The sequence below is a fragment of the Myotis lucifugus genome, unplaced genomic scaffold, assembly GCF_000147115.1.
Source record: "Myotis lucifugus unplaced genomic scaffold, Myoluc2.0 scaffold_377, whole genome shotgun sequence".
Classification (NCBI taxonomy): domain Eukaryota; kingdom Metazoa; phylum Chordata; class Mammalia; order Chiroptera; family Vespertilionidae; genus Myotis; species Myotis lucifugus.
This window is the reverse complement of record NW_005871425.1, coordinates 781,731-802,095: the sequence shown is the minus strand read 5'-3', so window position 1 is coordinate 802,095 and position 20,365 is coordinate 781,731. Positions and strand designations below refer to the sequence as shown.

The following is a 20,365-nucleotide window of genomic DNA, read 5'->3' as shown; positions in this document are numbered from 1 at the left end:
AAGGGGAGAGTGCGGGATCTCGGGGTTAAGCTGAGTATGAAAATGGAGCGTCCAAGGGTAGGAAGGGTGCATCTTCAGATCAGCCTCTTCCTCTCCCTCCGCGGCCCCCAAGATCGCTCGGTGGCTGAAAGGCAACCGACTGACTAGACCAAGAGAGAACGTGGGATGGGCCTTGCGATGAGCTGTGACCACGACTCAGCATGAAACATATCAAGCAGCTTAGTCATGACAATAATCATGGCGGCATCCACTCCCCTGGCCCGTTCGTCATATCTTCTACTCACGGGACAGCTGAGGCTTCTAGTTAAGGGTCCACTTACGTGAGGCTTTGCGCATGGAACGGATGGGGGAAGGTGTCTGACATTTTTCTTCGCAGGCCTCCGCGTGAGGGGCAGTCTCCGTAGCTGAAGAACAGCTGTGGCCACACGTTCAGCGCAGAGAATGGGCACCTGAAACATTGCCCAGGAAGCCATCTGCTGCTCCATACCAGGGGCTCCCCACCAGGGCTCTACTCCAGGGGCTCCGCACCAGGGCTCTACTCCAGGAGTTCCACACCAGGGTTCCACACCAGGGTTCCACACCAGGGGTTCCACACCAGGGCTCCACACCAGGGCTCCGCACCAGGGTTCCGCACCAGGGGTTCCACACCAGGGCTCCACACCAGGGCTCCGCACCAGGGTTCTGCACCAGGGGTTCCACACCAGGGGTTCCACACCAGGGGTTCCACACCAGGGTTCCACACCAGGGGTTCCACACCAGGGTTCCACACCAGGGCTCCACACCAGGGGCTCCACACCAGGGTTCCACACCAGGGGTTCCACACCAGGGTTCCACACCAGGGCTCCGCACCAGGGTTCCGCACCAGGGCTCCACACCAGGGTTCCACACCAGGGCTCCGCACCAGGGGTTCCACACCAGGGCTCCACACCAGGGGTTCCACACCAGGAGCCCACACCAGGAGTTCCACATCAGGGGTTCCACACCAGGGGCTCCACACCAGGGGCTCCACAACAGAGGCCCACACCAGGGTTCCACACCAGAGGTTCCACACCAGGGGTTCCACACCAGGGGTTCCACACCAGGGGCTCCACACCAGGGTTCCACACCAGGGTTCCACACCAGGGGCTCCACACCAGAGGTTCCACACCAGAGGTTCCACACCAGGGGTTCCCCACCAGGGTTCCACACCAGGGGTTCCACACCAGGGGTTCCACATCAGGGGTTTCACACCACGTCAGGATTCCAGCCCCCAACCCCATCTCTAATCTGAGAAAAAATTAGCATAGGAAAGAAGAAATGTTTTGGATCAAAACCAGACAGTTGTAACTGGATATTCCCACCACCAGTAACTCCATGTTCTCGAAAGTTCTTTGACTTCAAAACATATAATGGTATCCTTATTGGCAATCATTTTGAAGAATTCTCCTTGGTGAAGACAATTAGACATGTTACATTCAGTAACAGGCCTCTTCTCTTTGAAGGTGTATAATTCAAAAGGGCCCGGCTGGCGTGGCTCAGTGGTTGAGCATCGACCTATGAACCAGGAGGTCATGTTCGATTCCTGGTCAGGGCACATGACTGGGTTGCGGGCTTGATTCCCAGTTGGGGGCATGTAGGAAGCAGCTAATCAGTTATTCTTTCTCATCATTGATGTTTCTATCTCTCTCTTTCCCTCTCCCTTCCTCTCTGAAATCAATAAAAATCTATACTAATAAAAGGTTAATATGCTAATTAGACCGGACATCTTCCATACATCCTTCCGGACAAAGCCAGAGTGATGGGGGCCAAGGCAGAGGCAGTTAGGGGCGATCAGGCCAGCAGGGGAGGGCAGTTAGAGGGTGATCAGGCCTACAGAGGAGCAGTTAGGGGGCAATCAGGCTGGCAGGCAAAGGCGGTTAGGGGCATCAGGCAGACAGGCAGATGAGTGGTTAGGGCCAGTGGTCCTGGATTGTGAGGGGGATGTCCACCAAGGGGTCCCGGATTGGAGAGGGTGCAGGCCGGGCTGAAGGACCCCCCCCCCCCGGCTTGTGCACAAATTTTGTGCACCGGGCCTCTAGTATATATATAAAAAGGGAGGGATGGTTCTTCATAAACAGTGAGAATACCGTTTATGTTCTCCAGTAATCCAGGAGGGAATGAGAAAGTGAAGTGGGAACGTGTATTAGTCAGGGTGCTCTAGAGAAACAGACCAATAGGAGTTGGATAGATAGATAAACAGACAGACAGCTAGATAGATTCTGATTGAGAAGGTCTAGGGAAAGGCCTTTAAAAAAAATGTCCTGAGGTGCCTCTCGGGGTTTGAGGATGTTGGATGCGCGGTGCCTCTGGCAGGTGATTCTGCATTGACTCCAATTCCAAGGCTGCTGCTGGGAAGACTAAACATTCAATTAGCCAACGGCCTACGGTGACACAGAAATCTTCTACCCAAGGACCATCATGAGGTGATAATTTTTAAAAAGTCCCTTTCAAATAACACAGCACCACCTCTGCCTGAATCCAGGATGCCAACACATTACCCTCGTCTGATTCCTCCTAATTCTTCCTAATTCTTCCGTGAGAGCTGTTTCCACAGTAGATGTTTTGGCGTCTGGGCAAGTCAAGTTCACCAGCAATGGCTCTGAGATGCAGACCAGAGATTCAGTCTGGGAGGCACTGGGATCCGGTCACAGCGGCAGAACGCGGTGGGGACATGAGCTGGGCTCCAGGGGAGGGCCTCTCTCCTGTCCTTTCCAGCTCACGCTCAGGACATTCTTTCCTGGAAAAAATCACCCAGAGGACGCGTTAAGATGCAGATCGCCAGGCCCTGCCCTTCGTGCCTCCGATTCCTTCCGTCGGGTTGGAGCGCTGAGAATCTGCACTTCCAACACGTTCCCAGGGGCTGCTGCTGGGCTGGACCACACTCTCAGGGCGGCTGCTGGAGATCCCTGGCCACTTCTCGTGTGGGATGTGAGATCCGAATTGGAGTCCCCTGTGTGTGCTCAGCTCCCGGCCCAAATCGAGGTGTGACTGGCTGTGTGCCATCCTGAGAAAGTTTCGATTTTTTTTAACGTTTCACTCTGAGAGAACTTTGGATGTGAATTGCAAAAGTCGGACAGAGAGCTCCCATATACCTCTACCCCACTTCGGCGCATGTTAACACCTTCCATAACCACAGAGCAACCATCAAAACCAAGAATGCAACCTTAGTAAAGATGATGACCAACTAGACTACAAGTTGTTGGGGTTCACCCCGCTTTCCCACTAACGTCCTTTTCATGCGTCAAGATCCAGTCCAGTCCAGGCTCCCATGTTGGATTTCGTCATCACGCCTCCTCGGTCTCTTCCCACCTGAGACAGCACACCCGTCTTCCTGTCTCTCATTAGCTTGACAGCTCTATCTGGGAGGACGCCTCTCACATTGTCTGTGGTTTTCTCGTGATTAGACTAAGTCAGTGGTTCTCAACCTTCTGGCCCTTTAAATACAGTTCCTCATGTTGTGACCCAACCATAAAATTATTTTCGTTGCTACTTCATAACTGTAATGTTGCTACTGTTATGAATCATCATGTAAATATCTGATATGCAGGATGGTCTTAGGCGACCCCTGTGAAAGGGTTGTTCGACTGCCAAAGGCAGGGGTCCTCAAACTACAGCCCGCGGGCCACATGCAAATACAAATATTGTATTTGTTCCCATTTTGTTTTTTTACTTCAAAATAAGATATGTGCAGTGTGCATAGGAATTTGTTCATAGTTTTTTTTTAAACTATAGTCCGGCCCTCCAACGGTCTGAGGGACAGTGAACTGGCCCCCTGTTTAAAAAGTTTGAGGACCCCTGGCCAAAGGGGTCGCGACCCACAGGTTGAGAACCGCTGGACTAAGTTATCTGTTCCTGGGAAGGATGTCACAGAGGTGCTGTGCCCTGCTCAGGGCACCGCTTCCGGTGATGCGTGACATCGGCCTGAGCGGCGGGTGATGTTAACGCACTTGGTTAATGTGGTGTCCGCCAGAATTCTACACGGGGAAGTTGCTATTTTCCCCTTTGTAATTACTAGATGTTTTGGTGGCGATCCACTGAGACTTCACGTATCCTGACTCAGCTTAAATGTGAACATCACTAATGTCAGCGCCCACCGTGGATCTCTCGGGCAGCAACGGCTACCTTGACGTTCTGATGGAAGCTATTTCCCTGGCTCCTCCTATGTTTACCCCCTGGAATGCTTCTGCATGAAAAGGTGTTTCTCCCAGGGATGAAGAACTCTGACATCGGAGCTGCAGAGCCCCACAGTCAAAGCCCGGGGCTGCTGCTTAACACACGTCTGCTGCTGGGCACGTCTGACCTTGTGAAGAGAATAGTTGGGTTTGCCGCTGGAAGAAAAGGCAACTCGGCCTGAAGAGGGCGCCGTTGCAGGAGGGCTCCACGAGGTGTGGAGCCTGGAGGAAGAGCCCGACTTCCCCATATGGAGACCTGGGCTCCCCTCGCTGTACCCCATCCGCCCGAGAGCTCAGACAAGGAGCAGCCCCTTCGTGCCCGTTTCCTTGTGTAAAAAAACAAGGCGGTTGGATGTGATGGTCCATCTCTGATGGCTTCTGCTCAACATTTCAGTCTCATTAGGCGTCGGTTTTCCCCTTTATCTTCTTCTGTGGATTTCTCCCCATTGCTTTTGGATGGAGTGGAAAGGGGGGTGAGGGGGAGAGAGAGGGAAACATTGATGCGAGACAAACCAATTGGTTGTCTCCTGCATGCGCCCTGACTAGGGCTGGGGATGGAGCCTGCAACCGAGGTACAATGTGCCCTTGACCGGGAATTGAACCCGAGAGCATTCAGTGTGCAGGCCGATGCTCTAACCACTGAGCTCCCGGCCAGGGCCCTTCTATCTTCTTTATCGCACCCGTCCTTTCCTCATCATTTCTGGAAGAACTGTGTGTGCACCATTCTTATCGTATAAAAACAACAGCTATCTCTTTCTAACTGTGCTCTCATCCCTAAAACGTTCCCTCCTGCATACGTGAAGATGAATAGCCCTTGTTCCTAGCGCGGACATGTTAACTACTTGGGAGGTTATGCAACCGGGCTTGTTACAATCCCAGAAGGCAGAACTGAAACAGATTCCACAAGGAAAGCCACATTTTATTTTCTGGCCTAGAATGTTTCTCCAGCCATGAATCCGAGATGAGGCTCATATCTCCAAAGGTTCATTTCCTGCTTCCTTTGCCTCTGAGTGCAGTAACCGCCTGTTTCGTTAGACACCTCACTCCCCCTGTCCACAAGGAGCAGCCACGGACTCTTAGTTAATAAAACGAGGGTTTATTGAGTTTCCAGTTCTAACACATAGTCAGGCATGATCTCCGCCATGGGCCCCCAGGCCTGGTAAGAACGAAGTCGTCCCTGTGCCCGCTGACAGGGAGAATGTCCAACCGTATTCTTTAGTCTCAAAGCTGAGGCTCCCCCACCTCTTCGCTGCTGCATTTCATGTTCTTAGCACATGGAGGTCCCAAACATTAAGATCTTAAAAAAAAAGGAAAAGCAAAAAGCAGGGAACCAGGTAAAGACTAAAACAGATGGTGGCCTTGGCCGTGGCACCGCAGAGCAACCTGCTCCGAAGGCAGCCGGAGCCCAGACCTGCCTCACGCTTCCCCTGCTCGCGCTGAGGGGCCGGGGAGGGAGGAGGTGAACGAGGCCATGCGGGGTTCCAGGAGGAGATCAGGATCTGGAGGGGTTTCATTTCCACAGGAAGGTCAGAGCAGCAGGAAATCAAGGCTTACCCTCCCTCCCCCTCCAGCAAATAGTTAAAACCCTGGAGCAGGAGGAGCAAAGAAACAGCCCACTGTCTTGGGCTGCTCTATGATTTGTGTTTAAAAGACTGAATTTAAATGAAAAGAATAAAGATAAGGAAGGCATCGAGGGTTCAGCTTCTGTGGCCCTGAAAGCCGGCTGTTTGTTGGAGCCCAAACAAGCTGGGCTTCAAGAAGCCAGAGCAGTGGTTCTCAACCTTCTGGCCCTTTAAATACAGTTCATCATGTTGTGACCCCACCATAAAATGATTTTCGTTGCTACTTCATAACTGTAATGTTGCTACTGTTATGAATCGTCATGTAAATATCTGATATGCAGGATGGTCTTAGGCGACCCCTGTGAAAGGGTCGTTCATCCGCCAAAGGGGTCGCGACTCACAGGTTGAGAACCGCTGAGCCAGAGGCACCGCCCAGGACGAGCCCAGCCACGGGCAGAGCCGAGCTCGGTGACGCTCCTCGGTGACGCTCCTCTCCCGGCCTCCTGGGTCCTACCTGTCCCCACTGGTCTCTGCCAGCCTGTTGTTCATGATGGCAAAGGCCCCCACACCCCCTGAGAACTCGCTGTCCCGAGGCTGCGTGCCCGTCTGGAGGCGGCAGCCGTTGGTCGACTCAGACAGCTGCTTCTGCAGGGCGGCCAGTGACACCTTGTTGGCGGTCAGGAAGTCCTTCATGGAGATCATCTCCTCCGAGGGGCGCCGCCCACCCACCTCGCTGTCCATCACCCCGCCCGTTTCTGAGGGGTCGCTGCCTGGCATGATCACGTTTCTGCGTGCCCGCGGGAGGCCACCCTGGCACTGCCGGCAGCACCCGCTGCCCATTTTCCTCAGGATCCAGTTCACCGACTGTTTGATGAGGATGGAGATGACATTGAACAAGGAGTAGATGCAGCAGACGCCCATGAGGATGAAGGCGAAGTTGGCAAAGCGGTAGAGGCCCTGGCTCTCGTACATGGCGTTCTGGCTGCTGACCAGGTCCCCAAAGCCGATGGTGCTGAACGCCACGAAGCAGAAGTAGAGGGAGTCGAAGTAGCTCCAGCCCTCGATGCAGGTGTACATGGCGGAGGCGCAGCAGGAGATGAGGAGGGAGGCCAGGCACAGGATCAGCATGACGTAGTACACGGAGGGCTTCCAGCCCGCCAGGCCGCCCACCGCACCGCAGAGGTTCTTGGGGCTCTCCCGGGGCAGGGCCCCCTCTCTCCGGAGCTGCTGCTGCTGGCAGGACTTCATGATGTAGGCGATGACGGTGATCAGCCGCTCCAGGAAGAGGTTGAAGAACAAGATGGTGCTTGCACACCCAATGAGGCCGTAGAAGATCAGAAAGATTTTCCCTCCTACTGTCGCGGGAGTCGTCATCCCAAACCCTGCGGGAGACAAAAGTCAGAGGAGAGAAGCGTGAGGGAGAGCCGTGCCGTGGATGGGGTCAGGGTCTTGGCTCTGATGTGGGCCAAGGACCCACAGAAACGGTTTCACGGAAGCACCCAGGCCTCGTCCTCCTAGGAACTCGAGGGTAAGTCCTCACTGCCTTTGAAGACGCTACTCGTTGTTCAGAGATGGAGCCACAGAGCAAATCAGGAAAAGGCACCTTGTCCTCCAGGCGGGCGCGGCCAGTGCAAATGGCTTGGTGATGGGTAGGTGGGCTGATTTCTGCCTCTCCTCCCCACCCTGCTGGACGTCCTAGTACAGTACACAACCTGAACAGCCAGACTCGACAAATGTTGTTCAGAGAGATAAACAAAGGTTCATACAAAGAAAGGGCTTATACAGACTCATCGAAATTCATGTGTTCCATAAACGTGCCGAGTGCCATTCGGGGAACGAGGGATCGAACTGTGGAAAAGACAGACCTGGGCCCTGTCCTCAGGGAGCTCTCGTCCAGTGAGGCGATGACTAACACTGTGTGGTCAGCCTCGTGCTGTAGGATCCCAGGGGAGCTGCTTAGAGGGGAGCCCATTTCAGAATTGGGGTTCTGGAAAGACGAAGCATGGAGACTTGAAAGCTAAAGAGAAGTTAGGTAGAAAAGGAGGGTGTGTGTGTGTGTTGTATGTGTGTGCGTGTTCTATGTGTGTGAACAAGTGATGATGAAGGTGATGGTGGTGGGGATGGGGCTGTTCCAGGCAGAGACACAGCAGATACCAGCATATGTAGAGCTGAGAAATTCGCTCAACATTTTCTCATTTTTTAAACAAAATTCTTCCCATGTACACCTCATGCTCTGGAAGTGAACACTGAGATGTTGGTTGACAAAATATAAAATGTCTCTCTTGCTCTTGTCTTTTCCTGTTCACGATTTCCACCTTCTTGACCTTTCTACCCAGGCACATAGACATGTTACTAAAAATTCAGCTGTAGGACACTGGATATCATTAAGAAAAATGAGAAACAGAAAAGAGAGCAGTGATACATTTGCCAAGAATCAGAAGAGAGCTTTCTCGTGTAGCATGAGATTCAAATGGGCATGCTTTCTTTTCCGAAATCTTCCTGTCCGATCCCAAAGGTGACAATTATTTTTCTTGTAGAGAGCGGGGCAGCTCTCAGCCACAGGTCATAGTAATAATGTATTATTATTAATTTAAAAATAGTTTTTTATTCATTTCAGAGAGAGGAAGGGAGAGGGAGAGAGAGAGAGGAACATCAATGATGAGAGAGAATCATTGATCGGCTGCCTCCTGCACGTCCCACACCGGGGATCGAGCCCGCAACCTGGGCATGTGCCCTGATGGGGAGTCGAACCATGACCTCCTGGTTCATGGGTCAATGCTCAATCACTGGCTGGGCAGCAGTAATTTATTGAGTTAAGTTCATCTGTTAAGTTCAAGAGCCTGCATAGGGGTCTGGGTCACACGAAGATGACCTGTCCGAGGTCCTGGACCTCAAGGAGCGCAGCTTCTGGGCCAGCGGTTCTCAACCTGTGGGTCGCGACCCCTTTGGCGGTCGAACGACCCTTTCACAGGGGTCGCCTAAGACCATCCTGCATATCAGATATTTACATTACGATTCATAACAGTAGCAACATTACAGTTATGAAGTAGCAACGAAAATCATTTTATGGTTGGGTCACAACATGAGGAACTGTATTTAAAGGGCCAGAAGGTTGAGAACCACTGCTCTAGGCCGAGACAGATAAACTGCCGTCTACAGAACAAGGCCCATTGACTCAAGGGCCAGCATGAAGGCGTGATGGGGCTCCCCTGGCATCAGGGTCCTGAACGCAGCCTCGTCCTGGACGTGTGACTTGCGCACACACAGGTTGTTGCTGAAGCCCATGCGTGAGCTTGAGAAACCGATTTTCCCGTGAATGAGACGTCCAGTGATTTTGCGACGTGTTCCGGGGATTTAAAATTTCTAGACTCGATCTTGTTTATTTGGTTTTAAAACATTCGATTTTATTAAAGAAAGGGTAATCCACGACGTTTGATCACCTACTGTATTAGATCGATCACTGCCATCTTTCCAATCAGCAAAAATAACAGAAAATGGGGTGTTCCCAGGCGCAATGGCAGACAGCCTCCTCATGTTTGCATGTGGAGGTGTTTCCATAGCTGTTGCCCCTCTCGGGCTTAGGCATGTGTAAGCTGACAATGCAGGCTTTTCCAGAGAAAGCCGCCCCCTTCTTGAGCTCAGAGTACTGAGCACCGAGGATGCCCTGGACTGAGAATAATCAGCCTCAGGGTCCTCCTTGGTGGAAGGAAAAGACATGGGCATGACCAAGGCCTGTGCTCTGCCAGGTGCCACTGACCCTTCACCCCCACGCTGGGGAGCTGGGTGCTAGTTTCCAGTCTATTGGCCTCATTGGACGAATGAGAAAAAGCGGAATTCAGTCACTGCCTAAAAGTGGGAAGCCAGAATCAGGACCTAGATGTGTCTCGTTTCCCAGGCCTGTGCTCTTGCCACCTGACTCTGCTGAGTGAGTGCAAGTGACTGTCAGGGGAACACACTGGAAGCAGAGCTGAGGGAGGGAAATGGACCAAGGATCTGTAGTTCCATGCTTGACACAGACACCCACGCTGCAGTGGCTGCCAAATCTGGCACCAAAATCAGGAGACTGGCTGCCATCAGAAGCTAAAACCCTACAGTCGTTACTAAAACATACACTTCAACATGTATTCATGCCTCTTCCAACAGGTGATGTAAATACGTCAGTTTAAACCCTGTTATGCTCCATGCATTTCGGTCTGCCTGTATTTGACAGGCACAGAAATGAATGGATTGTCACAGGAGCCGCTTCTCAATGCGCAATGTATTCCCTGTGCTTCCAGCCTGAAGCTATCTGATTTGTGTCCAACCCGAATCTGGGAGAAGATGAGCCAGTCAACTGGGGACCAAAGGCGCACAAGTGTAGTTTGGAGGCCACAGAAGCTCACCTGGCAGTCCACGGCAGTCTAGCTCCACGGAACCATTTCCGACCTGTTTTATGTGACCACGACCCCCAGGCAACTCCCTGGGGTCCTTGGGGCCAGGAATGAAGCAATCAGGGACTGCCAGGGGCCCAGTCAACCCCCAAAGAGCCCTTCATTGAGACCAAGAAGAGAGGTGTCCTAGTAGGCCTGCAGTCTCTACCCTTTTATGTAGATGTTGTCCACTCCATAGTCTTAAAAGAAACAACTCAAGGTAAAAAGATGTAAAAGCTTTGCATTATGATATTTTTCAAACACATACAAAGGTAGAGAGAATCTTACCTAATAATAGACAAACATGTAAATTGACCGTACCTTCGCTACGCTAACCAGCCAATCAAGAGAGTATGGAAATGAACCCAACAAAGATGGCGGTTAATTTGCATACGTAGGCTCCAAGCTGCAGAGCGAAGCCTGACAGCTCCAGGGCCGGCGGAGCGAAGCCTGATGGCTCCAGGGCCGGCTCCGGCCAGAGCCCGGCCAGAGCGAAGGCCTGGGTCCCGAGTGCCAGAGGCAAACCAGTGCCAGCAGCAAAGGGAAGGGAAGGCCTATTGCACGAATCTCTTCACGCAACAGGCCTCTAGCCTATATATAAAAGCCTAAGCGACCGTTCAATCTTTCGACCGTTCGACCGGTGCTATGATGTGCACTGACCACCAGGGGGCAGATGCTCAACGAACAGGCATGGAAACATGGAACAGACTGATGAATCTCAGAGAGAAAGGGGGAGGGCGGGGAGAGATTAACCAAAGATCTTATATGCATGGATTCATGCACTGGTGGGGTCCCTTGGCCTGGACTGCGTGGATCCGGCCAAATCCATGCACCGGGCCTCCGACATCCCCTGAGGGGTCTTAGATTGCGAGAGGGCACAGGCCAGGCTGAGGGACCCCACTGGTGCACGAATCTGTGCACCAGGCCTCTAGTACTATAATAAACTTTCATTTCCCAATTCCAGCAATTGTCAACATTTTTGCCAATCACGTTTCTGCTAGCCCAGCCCACTCCCTTTATTTACCGAAGTCTTTTAAAGAAAATCCCAGAAATTCCCATTTCATCCATTAATAACAACGCACTGTAACTGGCAAGGACTTCCTGCTCCCAAAGGAGCCACTCTGCCATTATCACACCCTACAAAATGGACACTAATTCCTTAACACCAAATAATACCCATCCATATTCAAGTTTCTCAAAATGATTTTTTTACAGATCATCTGTAGAAGTCAGGATCCTAACAAGGTCCACACATTTTATCTGTTAAGTCTCTTTTGTTAACAGTCTCCCCTCTTATATTAAATACATACATATATATATTTTTTCCTAACGTTAAGAATATTTTATTTCAGAGAGGAAGGGTGGCCCAGATGAACTCTAAGGACCTTCAGATTCCAATATTCTGTGCTTGGTGTGTGCAGAGCGCAGATCTGAGCTCATTCCATACATTCGATCACCCCAGGATTCTGAAGGGCGCTCACCTTGGGTACCCTCGGCTCTCCTACAGGCCAGGCAGGTACATCTATAGTGCACCCCGAGAAAAGTTCTATCTGTCCCATTTCTCAACTACAATGACATCACAGACTGAACGCATTTCACAAGTCACCATGCGGGCTGAGGGGAGATGGTCTCGCTGCAGACCCGAGCTGTTAGGAGTCCTTCCTAAGGTTAAGGATATTTTTAGACTTTGCTATTTCAGGGTTCTAACTCCTCTCTCATTTTGTTCACAGTGAAGCATCTTTGACAAAATATCATAAAATCATATGTAGTAAAGATTTAACTATTTTCCTCTTAACTGCTGAATTCGGGGTCATTTCTAGACTCCTTAGCAATCCTATATAATAAAAGGGTAATGTGCAAATTGACCGAACGGTGGAATGACCGGTTCCTATGATGCGCACTGACCACTAGGGGGCAGATGCTCAATGACATCCCCTGAGGGCTCCCAGATGGCGAAAGGGTGCAGGCCAGGCTGAGGGACAACACCCCCACTCCCCCCCCAACACACACACACACACACACACACATACAGTGCACGAATGTTGTGCACTGGGCCTCCAGTGCATTAGAAGTAAAAAAATAAATTACTGCATATCGTAACGATACAAGTTGGAAACTTGGGTGTGACAGAGAACTCTTTAAATCATGTGCATTAGTACAAGTCACCGTCATTTTTATCCTACTCAGAAAGCAACAAAAATTAGCCTCCAGGGAGTCAGAATACGTCAGCTTCTGAAGGGGAAATTTTACAAACTGCATTTCCCGGAGAAATACAGAGTCGCGGGGGCATTTAGCTCTGCGCTTCATGCTTTCTCAAGCATCAGCTAGGATGATGGCTGAAATAAATGCTGTCATTATTTCTGACTGCTCGCATTTAAACAAGGGGGGAGAATCATTTACTTACCTCGAGTAGGTGTTCCAATTCCAGAGCTACTTAACTTCTAAACTGAGAAGCGACACCTTAAAAGCGAGCGCCTATAATTATGTTCTCTCTTGAGCTAAATTGCCCTCCCCCAGACTACAAAGAAATGGCTCGGTTAAGTAGAATGTTACCACCACGCAGGGCTCGTAGCAGCCTGAGTGAGAAGTTCTGGCTGCGAGACACTTTGAGGAATTATGAAAATGCCACCTGCACCCTCATGGCTCTCAGCCCACCTTCTGCACCCCCTCCCACTCCCACAGCAGCCTCTTAGCTCTGGTGGGATCCCAGTGCCCCCAGAAATCCAGTTTGAAAGCCAAAGACCTGGAGAATATTGGTGGCTCTCTGGTCTTTGGTGGCTTTACTCAGATGTGTGGTGCTGTAGCAAGAGCGAAGCATGGCCCCGGCTGGTGTGGCTCAGCGGTTGAGCGTCGAACTAGGAACCAGGAGGTCACGGTTTGATTCCCGGTCAGAGCACATGCCAGGCTGTGGGCTCGATCCCCAGTGTGGGGCGTGCAGGAGGCAGCAGTTCAGTGATTCTCATCATTGATGTTCCTCTCTCTCCCCCCCTCCCTTTCTCTCTGAAATCCATAAAGAACATATTCAAAAAGAAAAAAAGGAATGAAGCATGGCTTGGGCAAGTTAAGTGACAGACCATCGTCATCTGTGTCCTTCCCCAGTTTGTATCTCTTCTCTACTAACTCATGACATTTCCTGTGTATTATGTCCCCCCAAAACGCAAATGCTGGAAGCCGACGCCTCAACGCGATGTACGTGGAGGTGGGCCTCTGGGAGGTAAGTAGGGTTCGCTGAGGTCATGATGGTGGAGCCCTCATGATGGGATTAGTGCCCTTGGAGTCAGCGGGGCGGTCTTTCTGCCTCTCTCTGCCACGTGTGGATACGACAAGAAGTCGGCAGGCCGCACCCAGAAGAGGGCTCGCACCCAGAAGCCAACTGTGCGGGCCTCTGACCTCGGACTTCCAGCTCCTGAACTCTGAGAATACACTTCCATTGGTCATTAGTCACCCAGCCTGTGGTACTGGCTTTTGCGGCCTGAGCTAAGACAGCATGTTACTATGGCATCACGACAAACCCTACGTTACCTAGAGTTTCCTAGAAATAGTCGGTACACATTCTCCTGTTTGCTATGGAAATCAGCTGTAGGAAACCGAAGCTTCCTGTGGAAAATCCGGTTTCCCTTTCCCTTCCTCCCTTCTTCTCCTCTGGTCCCCTCCTTCCTCCCCTCTCTTCCTTCCATTTCTTTAAAAGACTCTTTAGAGATTCACCACTCAAACCCTGTTCTTTTTATTCATTTATTTAATTTTTAAATAAATATATATATTTTATTTCAGAGAGGAAGAGAGAGGGGGAGAGAGAGAAAGAGAGACATCAATGATGAGAGAGAATCATTTATCAACTGCGGCACGCCCCACACAGGGGATCGAGCCCACAACCCGGGCATGTGCCTCGACCAGGAATGGAACCGGGACCTCCGGGTTCATAGGTCGACACTCAATCCCTGAGCCATGCCGGCTGGGCAAACCTTGTTCTTTTTAGAGGCTCCTCCCGGGCTGAATCTGAATGAATCACTGCTCTGCAATAAACTGTTCTTTGAGGGGGCTCTACCGGGCCCTCTGCTTAAAGACATTTAATTCTGACATTGTTAGTTTCCAGAAAGCAGCCATAAATTTCTTTTGCCCAAAGCCAGTAGAGAAGAACCCATTTCGGGAAGCTCTGTGACACTCAGGGCACAGAGGGAATCAGTGTCAGAATTTAACTGCCAGAGGGAATGTTTGAAGATACCGTAACAGTGGCATTTCAGCCGTCACGGGGAAGGAACGGGCTGACTCCCACTGAAGGAACAAAAACACCTCCCCTGAACTCTGGCTGCTAACCCAAATGCGAGGGGCTTTAGTCAATTATTTTTTTTAAAAAAAATGAAATGTGAAATCAGAACAAGTCTCAGGCGCCCAGTGCAAACCAGGGTCCAGGTCATTGCAGCGGATGCGCTTCTTGTCCATCACACTGCTGATGCTGAGGGGTCAGAGTTCATGGCCAGAACACGAGGCTGGAAAAGGGCAAAGTCGTTGTCATCCACGGGGAATGGAAGAGGATGAGCAGCTGGGCATTCAGACAAAAGGCCTTGAAGAGAATGGTCTACCCTGGGTGCTATCTCAGAGCCTCTTCTATCTCGGTGTACTCCCCCCGGAGGCTGTCAGGAGTGGACACTAAGGATTGTCTCTGGATGACATCATTTCTAGTTTTACTGGCCAAACAGGCTCTCCAATAAAAGTTGACCTAATTTGCCCTTCCCACCCCCTCAAAAACGGCCTCTACCTCTGCCTTTCTCTTCTCTCCAATGTGCATCCGAAGTGTTCCTTCTCCCTGGCAGGTCACCTGTGTTCTGCATCTCTGCTTATTCATTCGACAAACACTGGTGGAGTGTGTGCTATGTGCCAGACTCAGCCAATCGTTATCAGCAAAGAAGACATGACCTCTCCGCTGCCTTCAACTGTATTTTCTTCTAAAATTTATACTTTCTTTCTCCACCAACGTTTGTTTCATTGCCTACATTTTCTATGTTGTTTCTTGGCCTTTTGTATTTCTTCTTTTGTGAATTCCTATTCATGCCTAGTCCATTTTCCTGATATTGTTTTTCTTATCGATTTCTGAGAGCTCTTCATTTATATGTATTTTTAATTAACTTGACTTTTACATATGTGAAATATTTCCCCCCAATTTATCTGTCTTTTATTTTACATAAATGTTTTGTTGCTAGGCCAAAGTTTATTTTTGATGTAGGCAAATCCATCAATTTCTCCTTTACTGGCATTTGGCTTTGGGATTCATGGAGAGAAAAGTCCTTCCTCACCTCAGACATATACTAGTATTCACTTATGGTTCTAATTTTTAAAATAATTTATGATTTTATTCCTCTTTAACGGCAACCTTGATGTATCAGGACGATGCTCTAACCCACTGAGCTACCCGGTCAGGGCCCCCCATGCCGCTTCTAGATTGCTATCATTTACTTACTCCCCAGGAAATGTCAGAGCATGGCCACAAGTGGCCTGAGAAATGATCATAAAAAATGCGCTGCCCTAGGGAGAGCATGAACCTTTGCTGATTTATTTCTCATCACAGAACCAGAAACCTACAGAAGTCATTGGCAAATTTATCTCCAGTTCCCAGCCCATATCCTTAACCCTCAAACTCTACGGGACGTAATTAATCTTTCAGAGAATTCAGAGGGACCTTACAGGGCATCCAGGAGAAACATTACAGTGAAATGGGTTTCAATTTATTTCGGTGCTTGTCCAGTTGTAGCACCAGATTTATCTCTTTGGAGAGAGGGGTTTGGCGTGGAAGGGACGATAAGCCATGATCCCAGCCCCTCTACCAACACTGAACGATGAATAGTACCATTCCTTGGCTCTGTATCCCCAGGATCTAAATTACGGCTTCGTGGTATGGCATGTGGAAATGTTTAAGTTCACTGCTTGTTAAAGGGCCTTCAAGGAATATAATGTTCTTTTTAAAAATATTTTTAAATTGAATTCAGAGAGGAAGGGAGAGGGAGAGAGAGATAGAAACATCAATGATGAGAGAGAATCATTGATCGGCTTCTTCCTGCATGCCCCCCACAGGGATCGAGCCTGCAACTTGGGCATGTGCCCTGACCAGGAATCGAACCTGGGACCTCCTGGTCCATAGGTCGATGCTCAACCACTGAGCCATGCAGGCCAGGCTTAATATTATTTTAAAAAACTGTAAGTAAAAGGTCGAATGCATTGTTTTGAACTTCAAGTTCTTTTATAAATAAAATAAAAGTAACTGTAAGTAAAATCTGATAGTTTACTTTCTGCCATGGGTGCTGGCAAGCGGGGAAATGACCCCAGATGACCCAGGTCGGAGAGGAGACACGGCCATGGGCTGAATAATCAGGCCGGAAATCTCCCACTCCGCCCGGATGACAGCAGCTCCTCAAAGGCAGAAGCCGCCAGTCTTCACAGAAACAGTCGGACCGCTTGCCAGGCTGGCAGCGAAGTCAGCCTCTAATTATAAGACGTTACAGGCTTTTTAAATGCACAGTTGTGTGTGTAAGCAGCTCATTACCATTGTGCCAGGCCACTGAGCGGGAAAATAAATTCTGGCATCTGCAGTTCTAATGTGGTAAGCACACAGCTCACAGACAATTAGAGTGTTCACGTTTTCACAGCTCATCTCTTCCCTCCATGTTCAGGAATAACTTCACAATTTACGAGCTGTCTTTCATTTTGTTCCCAATGCATCATTTTTTAACTTAAAAAAACAATTTTTAAAAAATTGGATTTCAGAGAGGAAAGGGAGAGGTGAGAGAAAAGATAGAAACATCAATGATGAGATCACTGATTGGCTGCCTCCCTGCATGCCCCCTACTGGGGACCGAGCCTGCAACCTGGGCATGTGCCCTGACCTGGAATCGAACTGTGACCTCCTGGTTCATAGCTCGATGCTCAACCACTGAGCCACGCTGGCCGAGCCCCAATGTATTGTTTGTTTTTTAAAAAAATATATTTTATTGATTTTTTTACAGAGAGGAAGGGAGAGAGATACAGAGTTAGAAGCATCGATGAGAGAGAAACATTGATCAGCTGCCTCCTGCACACCCCCTACTGGGGATGTGCCTGCAACCAGGTACATGCCCTTGACCGGAATCGAACCTGGACCCTTCAGTCCGCTCTATCCACTGAGCCACGCCGGCCGGGCCCCAATGTATTGTTTTTTAAACAAGAACAGGAGCGCTGGCCACTCTGCAGAAGAGCAGGGGAAAGAGGCCTCGGCTATGTTGAGTGTGGACCTCGTTACCGGCAGGAAAACGCACGTGGAATGAAGTGGCTGGTGACCCCCCTGCGGCACGGGGGAAGGAAACCAAAGGCCAGCAGGAAGTTCACCGCGTTTTCTGTGTTTACTTTGGCTCTTTTTAAATGAGCGAAAACATGAAAAGAAGAAACATGAATCAGAAGAACCCACTGAACTGCTCCATGACCTCTAACGCGCACGCTATAAATCACTTTCGCCGCCAGTTTCACAATCCTGTGACCGGGCTGTGTTCTTCTTTTCATTTCTCTTTTCATTGTCCGTCTTAGCCAGAGAAGTACACACGAACGTACTAATGAAAGTAGCTTGTGACGTTCAAACCGGCCGGTGGTAGCCTTTCAGCATCCCAAGTGGTGTTTAAGAGCCGACGGGGCCCGCAGGCGCCCTGCGCTCAGACTGGGATGAGGGGAGCAGAGACGGGAGTACCTTCCCTGTCTCCATCCATCCTGGAGCCTTCCTCCAACATCGGTCCCGCGTGGACACGGAGGAAGGAGCGGGAAGAGTCCTGCCCTCAAACAGCTCAGGACCTAGTTGGACAGACAGCCAAGTAAGGACCCATTCTGTCACACGATGCTGTGTGCTGGGTTTATTCTAATCACAACCATTGGCACTGTTTTATTTCCAGTGGAACCTTAGACAGTTCAAGTTTTAGCAAGATTAAAAGCAAACCTATAATCAATAAGTTTGTGTCCCTGCTCTCAGGGAGAGACCTATGTATGGAATGCTTTCCACGGGGCCCTTGTTAAAGGGGACTCCCTCCCGGGTTCAGGATCTGCTCGGTAAGAGTATCCAGATACCCTGTGCCCCCAAACCCCCACCTCAGTCTCTGTCACCTGCTCCCAGCTGCCTGTTCCACTGAGAAGTGGCCTGTTGCATGGGAACCAGAAGAGGCGGCAAGCAGGAGACCTGCAAATAGATCAGGGACCATCTAGAGCAGGGGTTCCCAAGCTTTTTTTGGCCACGCCCCACCTAAGCATCTCTAAAATCCTGATGCCCCCCCCCCATTAAATATAATCTTATTATTCAGAAAGTGAACTCCTATTCACGTGGAGGAAGCCTAAAAGGACATTAACTTGGTCTAAACAAGCTTCCAAAAAAAAAATATGGCATCCATGAAAGAGAAAAATAAAAGAACGAAAGGACAGTTAAGTACTGAGGAAGAAATCACTAAGAAATTGTTTAAAAAATAATATGAAGTGATATGAAAAAATAGCAAATAAAATTTCAGATCATATAATAGAGAACTGAAATGCATAAATATGCCACAACATATTTACATACTGTTATATGAGGCGCCTAGAACCATAAGAAATGCAAAAAAATCACTGTTCATAACTCATTCTCGAATTGCCCCCCTTAAAAATCAAATTGCCCCCCTGTGGGGGGGGGTGCCCCACATTGGGAACCACTGGTCTCGAGCACCTGCTCAGTTTTGCAGGAGGTGAGGAAAGGGCCGGCCAGAGATACCGGCTCGTCCCCAACGCATCTGCTCTCACCCACAGTCTGGCCACTTTTCATGACTCTCAGACCAACCTCCTTCTTGGGTAACAGGCTTCTATTTCCAGGCGCCACCTGGCTTGTCTGTTCACCCAGGTGCAGCCCTGGCCTTGGCTTACTCAGCCAGGTGTGCGTGACCTGCAGGGGGCCTGCGCCCCTTGGCCCGTCCTGCCCTTCCAGCACCTGTGGCGTGGTTCCCTGCATGCGGAAGAGTTTCAACAGCTGGATGCATGCTCTTTTTTTTTAATCCTCACCTGTGGATGTTTTTCCATTGATTTTTAGAGAGTGGAAGAGAGAGGGAAAGTCAGAGAGAAATATCGATGTGAGAGAAACACATTGATTGGTTGCCTCCTGCACAAGCCCTGACCAGGGCCTGGGCCGGGGAGGAGCCTGCAACTGAGGTACGTGCCTTTGACCGGAATCGAACTCAGGACCCTTCGGTCCACAGGCCGATGGTCTATCCACTGAGCCACACCTGCTAGGGCTGGATGCATGTTCTTAACCCTCCTCGGGGAAGAACATGGCTCCTCTGCAGCCCCTCCCATCACAGCGATGTGGACCTTTCTGCTCAGCCATGGCAGGCACGTTGGGAACCTTCTCTCACCTTCCATGGAGAAGGCCATGCTCCCCAACTCAATTAGAGCCAAACACTCAAACAGGGAAAAAAGCTTCCTTCTCTTGAGGAGGCCATCGGCATGACGCAGAACTGAGGTGCAGGCAAGGGCCCCCGAACGTTCCTGAATAGGCCAGACATTTCTCACGCCCACCTGTGAGGCAGGGGCCACGCCCTGCCGATGGCTTTACAGGCTGGCTTCCTCGGATGCCCGTCTGCGCAAAGCATCCCCCGGAGGTGGACGGAGGCGGGGAAGGTCTCCTCAGACCTGACCCCGGACAGTCGGCGGTCATCAGATGAGAAACAATGGAACCGCAATGGCTCTGTGTTTGCAAAACCTGAGAAATCACGTGCCCGGCACCTTTATCAGCCTGGAAACAGCCCGGGTGTCAGTGAACCTCAGCACCGCCCTTCCCTTGGGTCTCAGCGAGGAATGCTGACCCCACACCGTGACGTGTGGCCAGCGAGACGGGCCCGAGGAGGCCTGAGGAGACGCCAGCCGGCGGCACACTTCCCGTCCTTCCTTTGCCAAGAAGTCATCAAGCACACGGAGACTTTTCTCTCATGAAACCACTTCAGCTTTATCTCTGTTTTCTTTGTGAATGAGTCCCAGGTGGAGATCTGTGTTGTTATTGGAAGACCTGGGGCAGCAGCCTGGAGGGCAGAGGCCCCCGGAATGAGCCAGCAGGCCCCACCGCTCTGTGGATTAACCACGTGCACGGTGATGCACTCACAGATGACTTTAACAGTGAGCGGGCGCTTAGTCATAAGCCTGCAGCCAGAGCCAGCCTCTCAAGTCAGTCCCGTGCATGGTT

The 20,365-nt window shown here is 50.4% G+C and overlaps 1 protein-coding gene across 1 annotated transcript in view; it reads right to left on the bottom strand.

The window, feature by feature from the left end:
* Positions 1-6,253: 6,253 nt before the first annotated feature.
* KCNK13 (potassium two pore domain channel subfamily K member 13) overlaps positions 6,254-20,365 on the bottom strand; it is a 72,681-nt gene continuing 58,569 nt past the window's right edge. Inside the window, exon 3 of the mRNA XM_023765114.1 lies at positions 6,254-7,134. Coding sequence (XP_023620882.1) covers positions 6,263-7,134 — 872 coding nt within the window. The 3' untranslated portion in view covers positions 6,254-6,262. The remainder of the gene's footprint in view (positions 7,135-20,365) is intronic.